General features: G+C 36.9%; 1 protein-coding gene across 2 annotated transcripts in view; it reads left to right on the top strand.

Annotated features, from left to right (window-relative positions):
- The first annotated feature begins 6,250 nt into the window (after positions 1–6,250).
- The window catches only part of KLHL1 (kelch like family member 1), a 487,627-nt gene continuing 469,750 nt past the window's right edge, over positions 6,251–24,127 (top strand). For both annotated transcript variants that reach the window (XM_003409439.3, XM_010589423.3), the window contains exon 1: positions 6,251–6,741. In XM_003409439.3, the coding sequence (XP_003409487.2) occupies positions 6,251–6,741 (491 nt within the window). The remainder of the gene's footprint in view (positions 6,742–24,127) is intronic.

A 24,127-nucleotide genomic window follows, 5' to 3' on the forward strand; every position in this document is an offset into this window, starting at 1 on the left:
AGGGCATTTTCAGGTCTCCTCAGCAGGTCAAAAAATAAAAAATAAAAAAGCAGTCATTGTATCAAAAGTGAAGTAAACATTGTAAATTTTTGTTTTTTATCCAGGTTTACTCACATAACAAACTCTTGTTTATAACTTCCAAATGTGTGTTATATAAACTGTAATCTTACTGTTTTGTTTTAATAGTGATTAAAGTGTCACCTCACAGTGATCGGCAAATTAAAGTACTTCATGAAAAATAATGAGATTATTTTGTTTACATTATGCAAATCTGAATATAAAGTATCATCAAAGCAGTTTTTCCTTTAAAAAGATTCTGATGTTATATTACCAGAATAAGGTTTTGCCTCTCACTGGTCAAGAATGAGCAGGTAAGGCACGTAGTTTTCCACATGAGCAAAGCTTTATCGAAGAGGCTTGCAAGCAAAGATGAGGAGGGCCTAGAGCAATGCATACTCTCACCTCACAAAACAGAAGACAGGAGAGAGTTTTTAAAAGTTATTGAGCAGGAAGAGATTCATGTTTATTCACAGACACAGGTGGAGATATGCTAACTAAGGTGGTGGCGCAGTAGCTTTCCAAGATGGCTCCCACCTTGGAGGCCTCTGGAATTCGTAGCAGGACTTAGTATGGGGTGTCGCGCCTGCACAGTCTCCTGGCTGGGGCTGTAGCCCCTCACTGCTCCTGGTGGAAGGTTACACAGCGGTCACAGGTGGACGTTCTGCGCATATCCCTTGGCCCAGTTTTCTTCAGCTGCTTCTGGAAGGCATCTTCAAAGAAGTTTGCGGGCTATTTTTAGATATCCTGCCCCATTGTTCTGGGCAATGTCTTTGTTTCTGTGCCCTGACCCATTTGTTGTTACTTTGTTTGCAGATTTGGGCGCCCCACTGTTCCTTGTCTTACTAAGTCTCTAGGTTCCACACTCAACCCTCTATTACCTCCTTGATAGTATAGTCTATTTCTCTTTTACTTGCTTCTCCTGTAACCATAGCAGTCTCTTCGCTATTTCTCGAACTGGCACCCTCCCATCTCAGGGCCTTCGCTCCCTGTCTTAGTTAAACAAAATGAAGAAAATGATAAAATCTATGACAAAATCTATTCTATAATAGAAAATATTATTAAAAAATAACTATATATGTAACTATATATTTGTGCCTATATAAAACTACGGAGTCCTGGTGGTGCAGTGGTTAAGAGCTCAGATGCTAACCAAAAGGTTGGCAGTCTGAATCCATCAACAGCTTCTTGGAAACCCTATGGGGCAGTCCTACTCTGTTCTATAGGTTTGCTGTAAGTCAGAATTGACTAGATGGCAATGGGTTTTATATAAAACTGTGTACTTATTTTCACACTAGAAATGCTTTCATAAAGGGAGTAGGAGTTATCTTAATCATATCATACTGCCCAGAAAAATGTGATTTACTAAATGAGACCCAATACGGAAGTCAGAAAAATGGATTTTCACAAACTGTCTTCCACATTGTACCCACAATTTTGGGAAATAAAAAGACAAATAAAGAAGACCTAGTCATCATTAATATGAATGTATTCTTTTAATGTGATTTTGAATTCACACATTCATGCAATTATCTCAGCAATTGACATATGACAGTTTCTGAAGTATGCACATTTATTGCCAGAGCCAAAACAAAAGGTCAAATAAACCAAAGTGGTCGAGTGGATTTAAAATGGTCTCCGAGGACCAATTAACACCTTACAAATGTTTATTAAGCACTCACTTAATTGCTTCTAAACTACACTGTACTTATACTGTAATGAAGATTAATAAGCCTTGAACAGGTTACATTTACTTGTTTTAAGAAGAAATAGAAGCCCTCAATATCATACACGGGATAACTTAATAGTAGTACACTGTGGTATTACGTTTCAATCCTTATAGGCAAGAAAATGCCATTAAAAAGCTATCTCCATTTACTTTCCATGTTCAGAATGTTGTGCAGTTATGTTAAATGACATCCACTAGTTTTAAATGAAATTATTTTCTAACGTACATAAAAAAAATGTACATAACATAAAAAAATTTTTTTTTTCATAGATAAGGTTAATTAAACAAAATAAAGACAAAAAATAATACCACAGGAGCCCATTGTACGGCATGAACTTTTAAATTAGAGAATAATTAATCACTCAAATGCTTTTTTTTGATGTTATTATACAGAATGCAAATTGCTAGACACTGGGGAAAGCTGGCAGAAAGATTCAAGAGAATCAGAAGTCACTTTTTCTAGAGAAGCACACACTCAATTGAGTGTGTTTAGAACACAATTACTGAAGTACAGTAGTTTTAAGCCAAGAAACTGCTTGAGGCCAAATCCAGTTTTGACTGTCACTTAGATATTACAGCTATAAAAATTTTCAATGTGGCTTATTTACCACCTGTGTTGTAGTAAATGATTATGCGAAAAGTTTTTTTTTTTTTAATATCTGTATTACAGTAATTGCAAAAGCATTTGCCAACATTTCAGTACCCCGATTAGCTTGTACTGCTAAGACATTCGTGGAATTACAAGCTTGTGAATATCAACCATACGGTCATTCATGTGGGAGATCCTGTGTGATAGAAGGAACAGTTCGATTTAGTTAAACAATCGGGGTAGAATAACTGAATTCTTTTTGTCTTTAAAACAAAGTGTAAAGTGACCTTGTTAGAGTTCTTAAAAGTGATCTGTATTATGTCAATGCCTTCTTCCCTGTGACCTTAGATACATTAAAACTTAATTTAACCAATCATAAGTCAATTATAAATTATGATATGTTAAACATTGTAAACAATGGTCCCATGTTAGCTTTTCAATCAGGCTGTTTTTGACGGCAGAGAACCTAGCTCTATCATATTTGGCACTACTTGGAATTGGGCTCAATATATGGTATGTGCTCAATTAAATTTATATATACATATATATATATAAAGAAAAAAATAGCCCTGGTGGTGCAGTGGTTAAGAGCTCAGCTGCTAACCAAAAGGTCAACAGTTTGAATCCACCAGGCGCTCCTTGGAAACCCTATGGGGCAGTTCTACTCTGTCCTACAGTGTCACTATTAGTTGTAATTGACTTGACGACAATGGGTTTGATTTTTTAACTGGAGGGCTGCTATGGGATGGAATGGACTGGACAGCAATGAGTTTGGTTTTTTTGGTATATGATATATATAAGATGTATATGATTTTGATATACATATTTTTAAATATATATTTTAAGTATATATTTTTTAATTATTATAGACAAATGAATTCATGAAGCATTTCTTAAGAGACATTTTTTAAGGATTACATCTAATTTATAAAACTGATCTGATACCTAGGATAGTTCTTTTCTCTGTCTTTATTCCTTCTTTTCTTCCTTCCTTTCTCCCTCCCTCCCTTTCTTCCTTCCTTTCTTCTTTCCAGCCTTCCTTTTCCTTCCTTCCCTTCTCCCTTCCCCACAATAGAATGGTAACAATAAAGTTAAAAGAATATAATCATGTTTTTCAATTGTCATTTCACTTTCATTATCAGAATTTCATACAAAGTTTATTTTCCAAATCATAAATCTTTTCACTTAATAAATAAGATGAATTATATTTAAAAACTTCCTCAGCAAACAGTTTCTGTTTATGTGTTGTATGTAGGTTGATACTCTTAAATAATCAGTTGCAACAATATTATAATCATACCAAATATTGGCAAAAGACTAGCAAATACACATTTCTCAGCATCTGTTAAATGTATTTCAACAGTTTTAGTTAATTTTCCTTTATATCAAACCTTAATCTTGATTTCTTTTGGGTCATATTAAATACTGAGTTTTAAACATAACTTTTAAACTGTGCGTTAATAGTACTAATATTACAGAGTAACTAACAGGAGAATGTAGATGGAATTTCAAATAACAACAAAAGTGAATTTTGTATTACAATTTCTAATGGTGATAGATATTAATGAATAGACATTATATAGATAGAAATAACTTTTAAAATTAGTGTAAATTTTTTTTTAATAAATTATATCAAAGTAGACAGTCCATGAAGGAGCAATATCTATAGGAATCATTTAATTATATGCACTTCAAATATTCACATTACCTCTGATGCCAAGTTTTCTCTGTCCCGTTTGTGATGTGTAATTTCTTATGCCGTTTTCTTCCCTAAGGGAAACACTTACTTGATTCAGTTCTTGGATAAAAATGATCTGTCACTATTGTTTGCTTTAAAGGGTTTTTTGCTTTTTTTTTTTTAACACTGAATACTGAGAGAAAAATCAAGGCACAGGGGACTGCAGTCCAGCTGTTGTGGCATAAATCAATATTTAAAATGCACAATAGTGATTTTTCTTCCCAGAATGTAGGGCTTTTATGCACTTAATTTCCTGTTTTATAAAATCTCCAACTTTGCCTAGGAAGGACTTCAAATTGAGCTTTGGTTTCTGCTTTTTTTTTTTTTTTTTCTGCTTAAGCTTACTGCTCAATAACGGGATGCAGAACAGTATTATGACTGTGTTTTAAGTTTAATTCCTATGCCCTGTTGGGGGTTGTTGAAGCTGTGAATTTCATGAATGGACAATAACCATATTACTGGTTGAGTGAAGGAACCATTGCTTTCCTGCCCTCTTTGCCTTTAGCAAAGGTTACTGGGTTCTACTTTAATGGCCCATTAAAGCAAACCAGGAAACAATTCCAAGTGTTCATACCTAGAAAGGGCTCAGAAGCCCCATGATTCTAAATATAGGTGAAAGAGAAAAACATGTCTTCCCTTCTCCAAACTCCTATTTGCAGGATAGAAGCCTTTGGATATACTCCTTTGTTAACTAAACTCTCCCATACATTTTACATCATGATTTGTGGACTAGAATGTGATGTCTTTTATATAATAATATAATTGTCTTTTATTATTTCACTATAGTTCTTGGTTTATAGTGAGAACAGCTTTCATTCTGAAGCTACACAGCAGATGTACTGATTTTGCGAAGTCTGCCCTCTATGCTCCGATGCCCATCTTCAAATTTCTACCCTGCGCCTCTGGCCCCCAGAGTGAAGGGCTGCCTGGGTGCATTAATAGACAGAATCACAATGTCAGTGTCAGGCAGGTGGCAAACACAGCACTTTGACGCCAATATCCTTGTTTCTTCTGCCTCTCACTACAGAAAAACTAAGGCTAAAGGTTAAATTACGCGGTTTATTAAATAATTCAAGTCATTAACCTGCAACCTGCAAACCAATGGCACCCTATTAAGTTTCCACTGCCATGATTCATGGTCGGTGTTTACTAATGCTAAAATATAATGCCTGTTTGCTTTACTTTTATCGCTCCACAGTAATGCAGCGAGGAAGAAGGAGGAAAAAAAAAAAAAAGGTGACAGAGCCCACGCAAGGGGACAATAACAGCAGCAGACTCACTTGCATAAAGAAGATTGAAGCCTTCCCTCCCTCCCTCCATCTCTCTGTATAGGCCCCAGTGCACATCTGCGTCACTTACGGGGAAGGAGGAGGCGCTGAGGCAGAGAGAAAATTGTACTGTGAGGATCTTGACAGCTTCATGGGCGGGCTTTTCCTTTTGCCTCCCTATATTTTCTGGAATATATATTTTTCTCTTTTACAAACTGACTATATAAAACCGCCCCTTTTCTCCTTGCAGAAGGCATTTGACTTTCTCAGAGATACTCGGCAAGCTGTCAGGGTACCCTCAGAGAGGCCAGGGACAGGGGCGCAGGTGCACAGAGAAGGCTGAGGGGTGCGCTTCTCCGCGACTTGGGGCTCTTTCTCTCTGCGCTCTCCAGACACTGAACTCCGAGCTGCAAGGACAGGAGCGCCAACACCTTTTCGGCTGAGGCTCGGCCACGGGTGCATCCCAGTAAGGTGTATCCAGCTGCCGCCGCCTCCCGCTTCTGAGCGCGCAGATCTCACTCCCTCGAGCATCCCCAAACACCAGGGCGTTCCTCCCCGCCGTCACCACGGGGTCCCCGAGCTGGGCTCGCGGATTCTCAGCCCTCGGAGCCCCGCTGCTGCCTCAGCTCCCGGCCGGTCGGCTCCCCACGCCCAGGTCCTGAGGACCTGACCGCGGCTCAACTGCGCGGGTTTGCAGTCCGCGCTCGGGTCCTTGCCTGGCAGGGCGCGCAGCCCGCGGCGCCTCACGTCTGTCTCCCAGGGTGCAGAGTGCGCATCCCGCCTCCCTCTGTGCCCCCGCGCTCCTCTGGCCTCCCACAGTCTCCTCCTGCGTAAGCTGCCGTCCCTTTGCCTTTCTTGCGTAATAAAGCATGTCAGGCTCCGGGAGAAAAGACTTCGATGTGAAGCACATCCTGCGACTCCGCTGGAAACTCTTCAGCCACCCGTCGCCTTCCTCCGGTGGCCCGGCGGGGGGCGGCTGCCTGCAACCTGACAGCAGTGGCAGCTTCGAGCATTGGGGCCCCAGCCAAAGCCGCCTGCTCAAGAACCAAGAGAGAGGCGGCGTAAGCACTTTTTGGAAGAAGCCTTCCTCCTCCTCTTCTTCGTCGTCGTCCTCCTCCTCTTCCTCTTCTTTCAACCCGCTGAATGGCACCCTGCTGCCAGTGGCCACGAGGATGCAGCAAGGGGCGCCTGGGCAAGGCCCCCAGCAACCCACCAGGACACTCTTCTACGTGGAGTCCCTAGAGGAAGAGGTGGTGCCAGGCATGGACTTTTCTGGACAAGAAAAAGGGCTGGTCCTGCAAGAGCTCAAAGTGGAATCAGCCCACTCGAGTCAGGCAACAGGTGAAGGATGTGGACACAGGTACCGTAACTCCTCATGGGGCATTCAAGCATCTCCCAATTTCATGCATTTCCCCCATGTGCTCTTAGGGTTTCTGAATCTAAAACTTTCAGGTTGGAATTTTTGGTTAAGTGATGCCAGTCCTCTTTTTTATTACCCAAGTTGTAGTCTCATTAAAGTTTGCTCATTAATTTCTATTGGTTCATACATATTACTTTTCTTTTTTGCAAGTTTTCAGAGTTGTAACCACAGATTGAATATACATGGATTTTAGTAACACTTCAGGTGATGAAACTGTCATATTTCTGAGATGATAGGAATCTTCTGTCATTAAATTATATCAGTCTTCTAGTTACCTGGTGTAATGTGAAACTTGCTTTAAACACCATCAAAATTCATCTCATATCCTGGCCCTGCAACTGGCTTAACAAGTCGCCTAGGATCTCTTTAGCTTGAACCGATATATCCTAGGATTAATGAGGGGGACAAACGAGGCCACAGGACAGCAGCATAATCCTCCCTCTCTTCCATGAAATACAGTGTTACTGCTCTCCCTCCCAGTTTCCCTTTTAGCCCTTCTACTTTATGTTCATTTTTGCCTCATTCAGGCAGGGTAAGTCAGAATTAAACTGTTGCTGAGTCCCTTTGGAGCCATGGTGGTTAAAGCGGTGGGGCTGCTAACCAAAAGGTCGGCAGTTTGAAGCCACCAGCTGTCCCTGGAAACCCCATGGGGCAAGTCTACTGTGTGGGGCAAGTCTCCTCTGTCCTGTAGGGTCACTCTGAGTCAGAATCAACTCCACAGCAATGGGGTTGTTGTTGTTGAGTTCTTTTGCCCTCAGCAGTCGTGGTTTGTTGGTGTAGTATGGGGACTGGATATCCACAGCAGGCAGTTCATCCTTTAGTTCTAGTTTATTCCCGATATCACACCTCTTTGTGCATGGCTTTGCTATTTTCCAGACGTAGAGAAACATTCTTCACATAAATAAATCTCCTTCTGATTTTTACATTTTTAGAGAATCAACTAGTTATCATTCTGCACTTCACCATTACTAGTTTTTGCATATAGTGAGGATATGAAAAAGAAAAATTCATTTAAAGTCATATGATATCAGGATATATTACTGAACCAGAAACATCATAAAAATATAGGAAAATGATAATGAGTATGTTAATAAATTTTAAAGAACTCTCAATAAAAAATTACAAAAAGAAGCAACTTTTTAAACATTGGTTTGATTGAACCAGCTTTTTATGAAGCTAACTAAGCAACAAGAAGAGTGTATAAACATAAAATAATATGTATAGGGGTTCTTTAATTATGTTGACAAAGTGAATGAAGTTGGAACCACAACAAAATTATCCCTAAAAATTTTCACCTGACTACATGGATTTACATTGAGTTTTAAGAGCCTAGAAGATAAACTAATATGAAGTTTTAAGACATTCAATAAAATGTAAGAATCATTTTACTGACGGAGTAGTTTACAATTTCAAGTACGTTAGATATACCCCCCCCACCCACACGTATATAGGAGACTTAATATAAGTTTATCTGCTACTCAATTAGGTAAATTATTTTAGCAGAATGGTTATAATTTGAATCCAAGGAAGTTTTTGATTTAGGAGTTCATCAGTTACCTGTTATTTTATGCCTTTTTTTTCCTTACAAAATATGTTGGGCTTTACTCCTTTTGTTAGGTAAATTTAAAGCCTTTTTTTAATTTGGAAAAAGCATTCATGAACATTTAACAATTCACCTTATGTAACTAGAAGAAAACAAATTCAGTTAAATGTTTACAAACTACTACTTTATTGAAAATGATTTTTTGGTAACTCAGCTCAGAGAAAATATTGGATTGATAGTATTTTATTTCAGTTTTGTAAAGCCTTCAAAACAGTTTGACATATCTGATGTTCAGGGAATATTAATATAAGATGAGGACAGATTAAAAAAAAAAACACTATTTGCTTTATAACAAATACATTTTTAAGTAAATGACTTGTATTTGGCATGGGTAATTTCTTGAGACTTTCAGGTGAGTCGGAAAATTTGAAAATACTAACTTAAATTACAATGAACAAAACATCTTAAAAATAATACCAATTAATATTTCAGTTAGTGGGGGAAAAAAAAAAGCATTCAGTTTAAACTCCAAGTCTCTTACTTTTGAATATGTTTCAGTGTTTTTAGTCACAGAGTTGTAAGTGACAAGAATTCTGAAAATAAACAAATATCAACCAAAATCATCATTGGTGTTGGAAACCATGTATTCAATGAGATCTTGCATGTAGAAAATACTGAAAATCAGGTCTAATTTAATTTTAAAAGTCTTAATAATACTCAAATGCCTTAGATAACTCTGAATTTCTCACCAGACATGTCATTTAACACTGTTAGTATTTGATAGATGGTGTGTGTTCCTAAACTTTCATAGAACATTGGGTCTGTGCTCATGACTGATTGAAAACCATGCTATTAAACTCAGCAATTAATCTCTATTAAGATATATTATTTAATATGTGGTAAGAATAGGGTTCACTGCTTGGAAGAAGATATGGCACATCCAAAGTAAAATACTGAATGGAAACTTTATCACAGTTCAGAACTTTACTGAAAATAATCAGTAATATGGAATCGCCTTTTTTGTTGCCGTGCTGTCATGGCACATTTGAAAACTACTTGGTGCTTATAATGGTCAGACAGTAAACAGGCTGTAGAAAGCTGGCATGATAACTATGGCTGCATGCATCACTTATGTATCACCAAACTCTGGTGTCGCGGTTGATATTTAGCATTTGGTTCTATCAATTCTGACTTCTATGCTAAATTAATCTCCATGTATAAAATATGGGTTGGCCCGTCTTTATGTAAGAATCATTTTACATTTACAAATATCCATTTCTTATCTTTATTCACTTGGCCTCATATTAGTCCAGAATGTTGATTTTTATAAGTATCTCAGCTGTGTTAACTTGTTTTTACAACAGCAGCTAGAGGCACCTCGGGAGAAGGCTGTCCTTAATCTCTAGAAGGTCCAGTTAAAATGGATGGAAAAAGAAAGGTAGCAGGAGGACAGTGGTAAGCAGGTTTGTTGTCTGTACCCCAATTTTTTTTATCCTGCCGTATGAGCCATGCATAAGCAAATCTCAATACTCTACTCCCTTGACCATTACATCAGTAAGGTTTCTAACTTTCACAGCATTAAGCTGCAGACCGATACCGTAAATCACTTATTTTCTTCAATATTCTATACAGACTTAGTTGTTGGAAACTGTATAATTTCCTGTCTGTGTATAATTTCAGATCACTGTGCATTTTGTTGTGGATATTTTTCTCCAAAATCCCCTATGTAATTAGTTTTCTGAGTTCTTACATGGTGCAGTCATTCCTTCGCATGGCTTCAGTTATTCTGTATAAACTGTACTTCAAGGTTTGCATCTCTAAATTTGGACCTTCCCCTGAACTCCCATCCCATACTTTCACCTCTTGACTGGACACCTCTGGTGGATAGCAAAAAGACAACTTAAGTTCAACGTGTACAAAATTAAACTCATAATTGTTCTTTCTTGTTCAATCTTTCTTCCCTATATGAGAGGATAGCTCACTATACATTAGGTTGTTCAAGACAGAAATCTGTGACGATAATTGTCAACTTCCTCCCTTCTGGTGGAAACCCTGGTGGCTTAGTGGTTAAGTGCTATAGCTGCTAACCAAGAGTTCGGCAGTTCAAATCCGCCAGGTGCTCCTTGGAAACTCTATGGGGCAGTTCTACTCTGTCCTATAGGGTTGCTATGAGTTGGAATCGACTCGACGGCAGTGGCTTAGTGGCTTCCCTCCTGGTGATCCAATACTTCACTAAGCTCTGTCACTTTTACTCAGAAATTATCCTCTTGAATTTGTTCCACTTCGCTCCATCCCCATTGGCTGCAACTAATTTAAGCGCCTATCCTGTTTGTATAGGTGCTTATCCTGTTTGTAGTGAACTTCTGCAACTACTCTCTATGTCATTGCCCCCTCATTACTTTTGCCTGCTGCAATCAATTCTCCACACTGAAGCCAATGCAAACTGTAAAATGACAATTGATACAATTTTCCAAATCCTTTTCTCTCCATTTTTTTTTTCCCCCAGGAGATTTCCAAGATTCTCGAATCACAGGGTAATTCACAGGCCATTAGGTTCTGAATAATCTGACCCTTTGCTGTCTAGGGCCTTCATGTACCATCCTTTTGCTCACCCTCTACCTTCCAGAACCAAGTTCTGTCTCTCTGTTTCTTCACTGACTCTAGGCCTTAAATACTTGCTTGATTTCCTTATATACCTGCCCTTCTTCCCTCAACCCGCCCTTTGTCAAGTTAATTCCTATTCATCATTGAGAAGTCTTGGATGTAAGTCCTGTAACTTTGTCAGAGAAGCATTCCTTGATCTCTCAGACTAAATTATATTCCTCTGTTTTTATTTTCTTGTATAACTGCTGTCTATTTCTCAATTTCTTATCGTAGACTATATGATATTAATTTCTGTGTTGATTTGATTGCTTGTCTATAACTCTAACTCCCAACAGGACAGGGGTGTGTCTGTTTTGCTCACCATGTTATCCATTTCATAGAGCATGTAGTTACTCAATAAATACTGTTGAATGAATAAATATTTCTTGTAATCATAATGAGTCACATTAAGAACCTATTATTTGCCATAATAGTATATTGAGTATTTATATGTGTAAGTTTATATTCACAACAGCCCTATAAGTCTGGTACAATTATATATCTCTGATACTATGATTACACAGACAAGAAGACTAAGATTTAGGGAGGGTAGTTTATCTGCCAAGAATCAGAGGTTTTTCAGTAGTAGAGCTAGACTTTTAATCTTTGTTGTCTAAACCCAGACATCATACTTATAGCATAGGCCAATAAAAAAAAAAAAAAAAGGCCAATATGCTAACTTTAATTCTGCTCAAACAAACAGGAGTTTCCTACTAGAGGTGCAGAAGCAGTTCTCTTGTTCCCTATGTGAAAATTATGTTTGTATTTTAATGTTTAAGAAAGGCTTCTTAAGATGGCAGTACTGGAGAGAAGGCTCAATCAAAGAGGACTTCTTCACCCAAGTTAGCAAAGACACCATTATTTCCTGACTTAGGGTTCATTCAGTGCATTTTGCTTTATAATTGAGGTAATGTATGATGGAATAATCTAGATACGTGCAAAAAGAACTTAATTTTGGAGCTCATAAGAGAGCGTTGTGATACAAAATATGCTTGTGAAGGTCAGAACAGTTGATACAGAATAGTCAGGTAAAGAGACTAGGCACATTAAAATCTTACAGAGGTTTTCGGGAACAGAAACAGGCATTTGTTTAGAATGAAAGACAAGGAGCCCTGCTTCAGTCAAAGGAAAAACCAGCTTTAAACATGTTAAGAGATGATTTCTTCAGGAAATCTTTTCTTAAATTACACTTTCATGAAACACTAAAATAAAATAAGCTTTATTTTCCCCCTTTCTCCAATTGCAGAGTGAAAAATAGTGTAACGGAAGGACTTTATTGAACTTTTCATTTTTCTTTGCTAATTTATCCTAGGCTTGAGTGTTTTATAGTCTACTATTCATTTAAACCAGAACTAGCATAAGACGATAACTTGTTTGGGGTAAGCTTATGCTACTTATTTTATGATGAATTTATCAACATTACATGGTTTCTCTAAAGAAGCTCACAGTATGTAGGCACTCTCTTCTCTGAGGAAATTTGCTTCAGGAAAACTAAGAAGATCTTAAAGGAAAAAGATACAGGATCACGAGACTGGATTTAAAGGTATCCATAACCCCAGAACTTTCTGAGAGAAAGATGTGCTAGCAGTGTGAGATGAAATAGTAATTACAACTTTTAATTACAGAAAAAGAAATGCTAATGGAGAGATCATATTCTGGTACCAATTATAAATTTTTTTTTTTAATGAGCACTTTAAGAAACTGTTTTTAGCATATTCTTTTAACACATTTAAAAGATTAAAGAAGGCCTCCCTATTCAATCAAGTCAGCATTTGACTACCACAGAATGCAATATTGATCTTTGTCTTTTCATGCTTCAAAAGAGCAATTGTGTATCTGTAGATAAGTGATTTCTAGCAACTAAATCTTAAGTAAAATTTCATTGTTCTTAACCAAGTGCTCTCTAAAATTCACAGAACATTCATCCACAGGGTAGTTTAGAGTTAAATCAAGTTTCTGGACATGAAAATGTTTAATATTTTAAACAGAGTCTCAAAATAATGACCAAACACATCAGTTTATTGCTTTTATTGTGCTGTTGAAAATAACTGCAGGTACTTTTTTGGTGGCTGTTTAGAATAAAATGCTCTGGCAGTTACATATTAAAAAATTTAGAGCAGATAATAATTAGTTTACTATTTTGCATTACAAATAAACTAAGAAGGAAATGTCTGACGTAGATGCAGATAAACTGAACAGAATTAAAAGTAGTAGCAAAGATCTTTCAAGTCAAAGATGGGCAGAAATTTGGACTAAATTGGTTTGATGTTAACTACCTTTGCTGACTTTTTTAGCCAAGATCTGAAAACAAATAGATCTAAATGCTTATGGGAGCTCTATAAAGACAATCTAGACCAGAGACAATGGTGCACTATGACTTTAGGACTCTGAAAAACTGTTTGGAATGGTAAGCCTATGACGCAGATCATTTTGTTTGAAGATCGTCTCATGGCAATGGTGCTTTCTGAAAATGATCTGAGACTCTTCCATAACAGCAAAAAGTGGAATCAGTCTGTGCTAATTCTAAATTCAACCTCCCCCATTCTTCCGGTAGTCTTAAGCCAGTTTTGATAACTGATTAGCATAGGAAATCTCTCAGTTTGATTCCTTAATCCTCACACCCTTCTGCTTAGTAATGTTAATAGACACTTGCTTGTGAAAATTAGCATTTTCATCTCTACTTAAACAAGATGGAACAACTTAAAGAATGTGATTGAAAAAAAGGCAGGGTTTTCAGTATAAAGAAAAAAAGAATACAACTGTTTTATAGTTTTCAAGAGGGCAATGATGTTTCAGTGGTAAGATTCTTGCCTTCTCTTAGGGAGATCCTAGTTCCATTCCCCAGCCATGTATCTGTTGCACAGCCACCAGCCATCTGTCAATGGAGGCTTATTCCTATGTTGCTGAACAAGGTTTCAGCAGACCATTCAGACTAAGACTAGGAAGCAAAGCCTGGCAAGCTACTTCTGAAAATCAGTTCCTATGGATCACAAAGGCCCGATTTGCAAGCAATCATAGGGAGGTACAGGCCAGATAAGTGTTTTTTTTTTTTTTTTTCATTGTGCATTGGGTCACCATGAATCGGGCTGGCTATGTTGCAGCTATCAGCAACAACATAGTTTTCAAGAGGTACGTGTCAATATCTCTTTGTATCAACAAGAAAATATCTTTTTTTTTTTTTGTTTATTTAGTAGATTCTAATTAAAAATTAATTTTTCCCCCAAATATCCAGGAGATATTTTCAGTCCACGGTCTTCATATATCAGAGCTTCAGAGAAAATTAAAAAAAAAAAAAAAAAGCTTTGGGATTAAAATTGTTAACTTATTTTTTTGAATGAATTAATAAAACACCAATCTGATTTTATATCTTTGAGATTTTATTTTAAAATCTACATTGTTTGAAAATAAATTTAGAGCAGCTTTTATTAGTTGTAATAAAATTTAAGCATAATTTCTACTGTCTCAGTCACTTTTTCTTTTTTATGTTTTTATATGATTTCAATGGAGAATTTTATAGAAATTAGAACCTAGACATTTGATACTAGTTGATCCACTGATAATTTTTTAAACCTTCATATTTGATTATTTTCTCAAAAGCCATGTCATTGTGTGTTTGACAGTTCTGCTTTGCAGCCATTTTAGTTCAGTCAGTAAGTTTTTACTAGCAGTATGAATATGCCCATATTATCTGTCTAGAAAAATAAGAATTTGAAAAAGCTATTAAGGTGAAAAAAATCCTGGGTGAATTCATTAAGGTCAACATAAAAGAAGAAATGGAACTCTTGCTTCTGGATGAGAGAGAACACCACTGCTGACATTTACTTTCTTGCCTGAAACATCAACAACAATAGCATCTACCATGACAGAAAAACAATATGTAAAATAACATTTTTAAAGACACAGAATATCAGGCATTGAAGTGAAATGATTTCTGAGGTATGGAGAATAAAAGAGGTGAACCATATAATTGCCCCAGATGTCTCCTTGAAAGATACTCCAAACAATGATACACAAAGGGGAATATCAGGAGGGCCCCGACCGACATCCTGAATTGTAAAGATAAAAGTGAGAGGTCAAGGAGACCAAGGCAGCAAGACTTCACAGGACAGTGTCAGAAAAGAGAGCTACATAGAAAACATCAGAGATATGAGGAGAGACCCCTTGAGAATAATAACTGTTAGAGGAAACTATTCAAGGCTGGAGGAAGAACTCTTCTAGAAGATCAGAGGGAATAGTGTTTATTCCCACTAATTAGAAAGGAAAACATCATATTTCATGGGATTGGATGATATATAAGTGTCCATACTTACATGATACAGTAGAAAGAAGACTGGATGAGACATTAGAAGACCTATGTTCTAGCGTATATTCTGCCTATATAGGAAGATGTCACCATTATGTCATTTAAATTGTCTTAAACCATTTACTCATTGGAATATAGTGGGAGAGGACATGGAATGCATCACATCTAAAATCTTCCAGTTTTGGTCACAAAAGAAGATAGTAGAACTTGCCCTGTAGTTGACTCAGTTTAACATCTAGCACATCAGCATGAATTAGGCTGTTCTTTGTCTTCCTAAGGTATGAATTAAGCTCTATTTTTAATACTTAAATTATATCGTGAGCCAAGTGTACACAAAGGAAAAACTGAATTTTCTTTCCCTCAGTGAAGCCATGTTGTTGTTGTCAGTGTCATAGGTTCAATTCCAACTCATGGCAACCCCAAGTGTGCATAGTAGAACTGCACTTAATAGAGTTTTCAAGGTTGTGACCTTTCAGAATTAGATCACCAGTCCTTACTTACCTGTTGCCTCTGGATGGGTTTGAACTGCCAACCTTTCAGTTACTAGTCCAGTGCTTAACTATTTGTGCCACCCAAGGACTCCACCAATGAATACTATTTTTAATTTATTGTTTTTAGGACAATATGTGAGCCCCTGGGATACAAAATGTCATAGCACAAACATTTAGCAATAAAAATAAACAGATAAGTAATTATAGAAATTTAATTTGTGCTATACCGTAGATCTATGCTAAAAGGGTTTTTTAATAGGTATGAAAGAGGAAAGGCTTCCTAAGGGATTTAATAAAGTTTGTTGTTATTGTTGTTAGGTGCGATAGAGTCAGTTCTGACTCATAGCGAACCCATGTGCAACAGAACGAAACACTGCCTGGTCCTGTGAAATTCTCGCTATCATTGTTATACTTGAGCCCATTGTTGCAGCCCCTGTGCCAATCCATCTCACTGAGGGTCTTTCTATTTTTCATTGACCCTCTACTTTACCAATCATGTTGTCCTTCTCCAGGGAATGATCCCTTCTCATAACATGTCTAAAGTATGTGAGATGAAGTCTAGTGTCATCCTTGCTTCTAGGGAGCATTCTGGTTGTACTTCTTCCGAAATTTGTACATTCTTTTGGCAGTCCATAGTATATTCAGTATTCTTTGCCAACACCGTAATTCAAAGGCTAATAAAAGTTTAAACAAGCATTAATATGTATATTTGCTAAAAAAGACTAGAATGGCAAGTAATATAACTGTGCCTGGTTACAATGTCAGTTGATCTGGCTGGGCCTGTAGACCTTAGACGGAAAATGAAAGCCCTTTTATATCAAGGGCTTTATATTTTATTGTAGATGATTAGAAATGATTGAACCTGGCTGATGAGATACAAGCTTTAGAAAATCTTTCTGGTACTAAAGATGAAATGGGTGAAATTAAACATTAAAAAAATTACAAGTCTGAGACGACAGTCTTAATGATGAATTATTAGAAAGAAATGGATAGAAGAAAACAAATTTGGAAAAATTAGTGTTAGGGATTGAACCGTGTCACCCAAACATATGTGTTGTAAATCCTAACCTCTATGACTATGATTATAGTCCCATTTGGGAATAGGTTGTCTTTGTTATGTTAATGAGACAGGATTAGTGCAGTGTGTGTCCAGAGTCATTCTCTTACAAGATATAAAAAGAGCAGATTAGATAAGCAGAGATTGGGGGAGACAGATGTCAAGCCACAAGATCACCCAGGAGCAGAAGCTCAGAAGAGATAAGGACCTTCCCATAGAGCGGACATCCTGATTTCAGACATCTAGCGTCCTGAACAGTGAGAAGATAAATTTCTGTTTGTTAAAGCCATCCACTTTTGGTATTTCTGTTATAGCAGCACTAGATAACTAAGACAGAATTTGGTACCAGAAGGCTGGGGTGCTGCACTAACAGATACCTGAAGTGTGGAAGCGGTATTGGAATTGGATAATGGGTGGAGACAGGAAGAGTTTTAAGGTGGCTTGTAGTAAAAGCCTAGATTGCTTTGAAGAGACCGTTGATAGAATTATGGATGTCAAAGGCAATGCTGGAGAGGGCTCAGAAGGAAATGAGGACAGCTATAGAGAAAATCTCTATCATCTTAGAGAATACACATGGTGCCAGCAACAGAATGTTGCTAGAAATGTGGACGATAAATGATGAACATATGATTGGAGAATGGGAGAAGAGAGACACCAAACCACAAGAAATCACCTGGAAGCAGAAGCCCAAGAACACAAAAACCATCCCCCAGAAAGACAAAGCCTTCCCCTAGAGCTGGTACTCTGAATTCAGACTTCTCACCTCCTAAACTCTGAGAAAATAAATTTCTCTTTGTTAAAGCCATCCACTTGTGGTATTTCTGTTATAGCAGCGCTAGATAACTAAGACAATTAGAATGGTAAAATTATCCATCATTTGAAGGTTTAATTGTAAAGAAGAGGGAGAGGTAGGAAGATTCTAACAATTCTGAAAAGGCAGTTGAAGGGATTTTTGTCATTCTCATAGGGTAGTTTAGTGGGACAAAGAAATTAAATAAAAATTTGGGAAGTAGTAATTGGAAAATAGATTGAAATTTAAATTTTCACACGGGGAATAAACCTGGACAGTGACATCAGATATGTGCTCACCAGCATGGATTTGTAACTTGGGATGAGGATGAGGAATTCAAGGAACCACGAGTAAGTAGTAGGTTGTTTGATGAATCATACACAGGAAACTGAAGATGCCCAAGATCATAGTTGGATTTTGAAGAGTCTCAAAGTCCTTGATGATGAGAGGGTGTAACAATGGCAATGTGAGGTAAATTTAAAAAAAAAAAAAATTTTTTTTTGAGGTAAATTAGGGCAAACAAATTGCCTGAGTGCCCATAAGGGAAAGAACTTTTCTTTTTTGAGGATGAGAGGCTGATAATGTAGGTGTACAAAATCAGGGCTAAATGTTTGCAGACATTGCCTGCAGTTGCCATAGTACGTGATGAATATGAATACCTCCTTAGAAGAAGACTGCAGGGGAAGCAGTGTCATGTATGAAGCACTTTTGAGGGGACAATGCAAACTTCACACTGAGAATCTCAGGAAAGCAACTGAAATAAAAATACGAGGCTTTTTGTGTATGAGGTTATGGGAGGATAGAATGAGTAGTGAGGATGCTGTTTTGTGTGATTATCAAACGTGGTAAGAATGAAGAGAATGGGAGAAGTGAGTTGGATGTAGTTTGCTGTGGATCAATAGTGAAATGTTGGTAGAGAGAGTTCTGTATTTCAGGTGCTCTCAGAAAAGTTGATTATGACCAGTATATGTCTCACGAAGCTACTGAGAGATTGTTTCATGGATGGCAGGAGGGAAGTGAGTGCTATGATTATGAATAGACTCAGGACTGGTGCAGTAACCTTCAGGGACCATTAAAAAGTGAAAACATGACACCACTTCAAAAAACTTGAATAGATATTTCTCTAAAGAAGGTATATAAATGGTCAATAAGCATATGAAAAAATATTTAAAGTCATTAGTCATTAAGAAATTTCAAATCAAAACCATAAGATACCACCTCACACACACTAGGATAGCTATTATGAAACAAACGAGCAGAGAAACCATGGGAAATAGTAAGTGTTGGTGCAGATATGGGTAAATTAGAACTCTCATACATTACTGCATGAATGTATGTGGAACGGCCACTGTTGAAAACAGTTTGGCGATTTTGGAAAACATTAAATACAGAAGTACCATATGACCCAACAGTTCTACTTGGGATCACATATGGGGCTCTTCTGAGCACGGAGCCTTCCACAACTGCTCAACTCATAAGCCCATGAAGCTGGCCTTGGTAGACTTGTGACTCTAACATTCTATATACATGCTTACATAGATAACATATAATCTAAAGGGACCTGTTTTACACAATATTAGGAGCAAAATGCATATTGGAGTGCCAAGAAATGAAAAATCACTTCCAGATGAAACAGCTACATCTTCAAGTTTTTTTCATTAAATAAAGTTTATAAATGACATATAATTAGGAAGCTTACAAAATACTTCCTTATAAAAATTCTTTGTAATTCATTAATTTCAAGTAGTAAAATAACTGCCCAAAAGACTACAATGCTTCTGAAATATTCAACACATTAATTCACCTGAAGGAAAGGCTACTGGATGCAAGAAGATAATATTGTGAGCCTTAAAAACCCAGCCGTGTGGGCCTTGGGGGATGGGAAATCAGGAAGAAAACGGTGAGATCTTAATAGTGTCATGAAACTATGTGATTAGCTATGATGGTTAAGTTATGCAATAATGCTGGGTGTATTAAAACAGTGGTGTCGTCTAGGCAATGCCTACTCTAGTCGATGCTAAGATTCCCTGACAGTAATTATGATTAGGCTACATGTTGCAGGTTATTGTAACTATATCCTGATCTGAAAATACACTTCAGTTGTTTTAGAGGGTTCTTGTGGTTTTGTCTGCTGAGTATTATATTGACAGCTCCTTTTTGACCAAGGCGGATTCTTCAAAGTTGAACTTTCATCTATTTCGTATTTCCATAGTTTAATTTCAGACGGTACTTTCAGATCTTACCCCAATTCTGAAGATCCCTTGTATTCTTCTCTATGGCGATTATGGACTATGATATGTTATTATTTATAAACATTCATTTTACAAATATAAGTAAATATATATTTATTTTTCCTTATTTAGGGCTGACTAGTTTCCTAGTAAATAACAAATATTTTAAATTTATTTTTAAAATTCTTAAAAAAATACCTTTTAAAATATTTTTTTTAGTTTTCTAGTAAATAACAAATATTTTAAATTTATTTTTAAAATTCTTAAAAAAATACCTTTTAGTCAATAAATTTTTTAGAAATCTCAAATTTCTATGCTTACAGATATTAAAAAAAAGCAGAGCTTAAATGAAATGCTTTTATTTCCTCAATAACTTATGTATTTTTGACACAAGGCCAGTACTTACACTTAAGACTTAATTGAGAGCAGAAATACTTTTTTGCATTACTAGTTCAATTTTGTTGCTATATATAACACCTAAAATACCTTTTAATATGAGTCCTTTAAAACGATTTTGAGCTTTTTTAAAAGTATGCTGCATAAATCTATCTCCTGAGTACTGGGTTAAGCGTGTACATATCATAAGTAAGTATGTGTGTTGTCAGCTCTACTTCAAAATAGTTTTAATATTTAAACACACTTTCAACTGTGTTTAGTTGCCAATTCTGTGATTTTAGTATTCCATTTGGTTAATTTTATCCAACTTGGCAATATAATATATGTTGGTCATCTGTAGGAACACATAATTATTAAACAGGGAAAAATTTAGAGTAGAAAACTACTTTGGCTCAATGCAAGCAGGAGGTTTTTACCCACATCCAACATCCATAGGTTCTGTGACCATGGACAAAGCTCTTTAAAACTCCTCCACTGTAAGAGAAAGCAAACGCTCCTCTCCAGGTCCACTGATTGAAGAGCAGTGGTGATCACCAAATGTCCTCCCCTTACCGCACAATCTTTCTTCCCTCCTCATATGCTACTTATCTTTGGTAGGCTATAAAACAAACAAAATTGGCAAGGTATTGTCTCACTTTAGAAGTAGTTCAGGTCTCTGAGGGAGAGAACATAGATCCATAATAGTTTATTGTCTATTATACACTGGTTCATTAAACATTTCTATATTTTCTGTTGATTGAACTTAAAATTGGAATGAAATTATCTGCATTAACCATTAAAGGAGAAGCTGCATTAAACTTGTATTTCTCTGTACCAGTGAGAAATGGCGAGAGAGTCAGTGAGCGGGTAAAGTCGGGATGCACAGGATAGGAGAGTGACACTGTAGCAGAGATTTAACTAGCCAGAAGTCTAAAGGAGCTCAGGAAGAGCTATTAGCTAAATACTGTAGCTTTAGGACTCTGAAGTTAGTGCAGGCAAACCTACGTAGCCAACTTATTTACTACCACAGTGTTTGTATTACAGTCCAGTGTTTATAAACAACAACAACAAAACCCATTGCCTTGGACTCAACTCCAACTCATGGAGACCGAATGTTACAGAGTAGGACTGCTCCATAAGTTTTTCTTGGCTGTATCTTTACATAAGCAGATTGCCAGGAGTTTCTTCTGTAGTGTCACTGGGTGGATTTGAACCACTAACTTTTAAGTTAGTAGTCGAGTACAAACAGCTTGTGCTACCCAGGGACCTTTATTCATATTCTGCATTAAGAATCATGGTACCACAGAAAGAAGAATGTTCTGCCTCACTTCTGCCTTTAATTCTGTGAGTATGGGTAAATCAGTTAACCTTTCTAGGTTTGAATTTCCTCATTCTAGTTCACTGAAGCACAAAGATACACACACACACACACATATATAACTTTGTGATTGAATTAAGTAAGCACGTGTGACAGATATTTTATATCCTAATGAGTATTATGACCTTCAGATCAAACAATTTTAAAATGAAAGTGACATTGCCAGAACCACTGTTGGAACCTCTTATTTTGTCTAAGTTTATAACCTGGGAAACTTCTATTTTGGTTTTCTTACCTATAAATAGCCTTCAAGAGGTGAAAGAGAAATTGATTTGGAAAATAGTTGATGATTTTTTAGATTAGAAGTTTCTCAATGAAAAGAATGTTCTGGCTAAGTTCAACTTCTTATATCCCAGAAAGGTGGTTCCAAGCAGTATCCTTTTGCTACTAAAGTATGCAGTTTAAGAAATGCAGGATTTGTGTGTCCAAAAAATATATAAAGGTATTCACAAATGTGACTGAAGGTAATATCTATGTTTTCAAAATCTTGAGACAAGATATAAAAGTCAATTTTAGTACATATGACAAATTAAGAAAATAAAACACTCAATAAATGAGAAAGACAACCAAATATACTAGATATAAAATAGCAACAAATAATTTGTTACCTATTAAGAGACAAGACTGCAAAGTGAATCAAGTAAAGTATACCAAAACCCACTACCATTGAGTCGATTCCAACTCACAGCAACATTGTAAGACAGAGTAGAACTGCCCCATATGGTTTTCAAGGAGCAGCTGGTGGATTCGACCTGTTGTCATTTTGGTTAATAGATGAGCTCTTAACCACTGCACCACCAGGGCTCTTAAGTGTCCATGTTATTTCAGAAAACAAGGAGGAGTAATTCAAATCAGTCTCTAATCCCCCATTTTTTAAATATTACCAAAATTTACTTAATCTTTTTCCGAAAAAATAATAATAATAATAATTTTTTTTGGAGTTTCAATGAGTTAAGCGCTCAGCTGCTAGCCAAAAGTTTGGCAGCTCGAACTGAACAGCAGCTCTGAGGGAGAAAAGACCTGGTCATCTGCTCCCATAAAAGTACAGCCTAGGAAACCCTATGGAGCAGTTCTGCTCTGTTCTACCTGGTCCCTATAAATCGGAATTGACAGCACATGACAACAACAACAACAACAACCTTGCTGTTGTTTTTAGGTACCTTCGCATTGGTTCCAATCTTTAGCAACCCTATGTACAACAGAATGAAACGCTGCCCAGTCCTGCATCACCCTGAAAATTGTTGTTATGCCTGAGCCCATTGTTGCAGCCACTGTGTCAGTCCATCTCATTGAGAGTCTTCCTCTTTTTCATTGATCCTCTACTTCACCAAGCATGATGTCCCTCTCCACGAACTGGCACCTTCAGATAACTTGTCCAAAGCACATGAGAGGAAGCCTTGCCATCCTTGCTTCTAAGGAGCATCCTGGCTGTACTTCTTCCAAGACGGATTTATTCATTCTTCTTACAGCCCATTGTGTATTCAATATTCTTCTCTAACACCATATTTCAAAGTCATCAATTCTTCTTTGGTCTCCCTTATTCATTGTCCAGTCCTCACATGCATATGATGCAATTGAAAATAACATGGTTTGGGTCAGGAGCACCTTAGTTCTCAAAGTGTCATCTTTGTTTTTCAACACTTTAAAGAGGTCTTTTGCAGCAGATTTGCCCAATACAATGCATCATTTGATTTCTTGACTGCTGCTTCCATGTAGATCCAAGTAAAATGAAATCCTTGAAAACTTCATATTTTCTCTGTTTATCATGATGTTGCTTCTTGGTCCAGTTGTAAGGATTTTTGTTTTCTTTATGTTGATTTGCAATCCATACTGAAAGCTGCAGTCTTTGACCTTCATCAGTAAGTGCTTCAAGCCTTCTTTGCTTTCAGCAAGCATGGTTGTATCATCTGCATATCGCAGGTTGTTAATGAGTCTACCGCCGATCCTGATGTTTTCTTTTTCGTCATATAGTCCAGTTTCTCAGATTATTGACTCATCATACACACTGAACAAATGTGATGAAAGTATACAATGCTGATGCACATCTTTCCTGACTTTAAGCCATGAAGTATCACTTTGTTCTGTTCAAACCACTGAATCGTGGTCTGTGAACAGATTCCTCATGAATACAACCAAGTGTTCTGGTATTCCCACTCTTCATAATGTTGTCCATAATTTGTTATGATCCACATAGTTGAATGCCTTTGCATAGTCAATAAAACACAGCTAAACATTTTTCTGGTATTTTCTTTGTTCAGTCAAGATTTACCTGACATCAGCAATGAGATCCATCCTTCCAAGTCATATTCTGAATCTGGCTTGAATTTCTCACAGTTCCCTGTCAATATATAGCGGCAAAAGTTTTTGAATTATCTTTAGCAAAATTTTACTTCCGTGTGGTATTAACAATATTGTTCAATAATTCCTGCATTCTATTGCTTTACCTTTCTTTGGAATGGACATAAATATGGATCTCTTCCAGTCAGTTGGCCAGGTAGCTGTCTTCCAAATTTTG

Source organism: Loxodonta africana, chromosome 17, assembly GCF_030014295.1.
Source record: "Loxodonta africana isolate mLoxAfr1 chromosome 17, mLoxAfr1.hap2, whole genome shotgun sequence".
In the NCBI taxonomy this organism is placed as follows: Eukaryota; Metazoa; Chordata; class Mammalia; order Proboscidea; family Elephantidae; genus Loxodonta; species Loxodonta africana.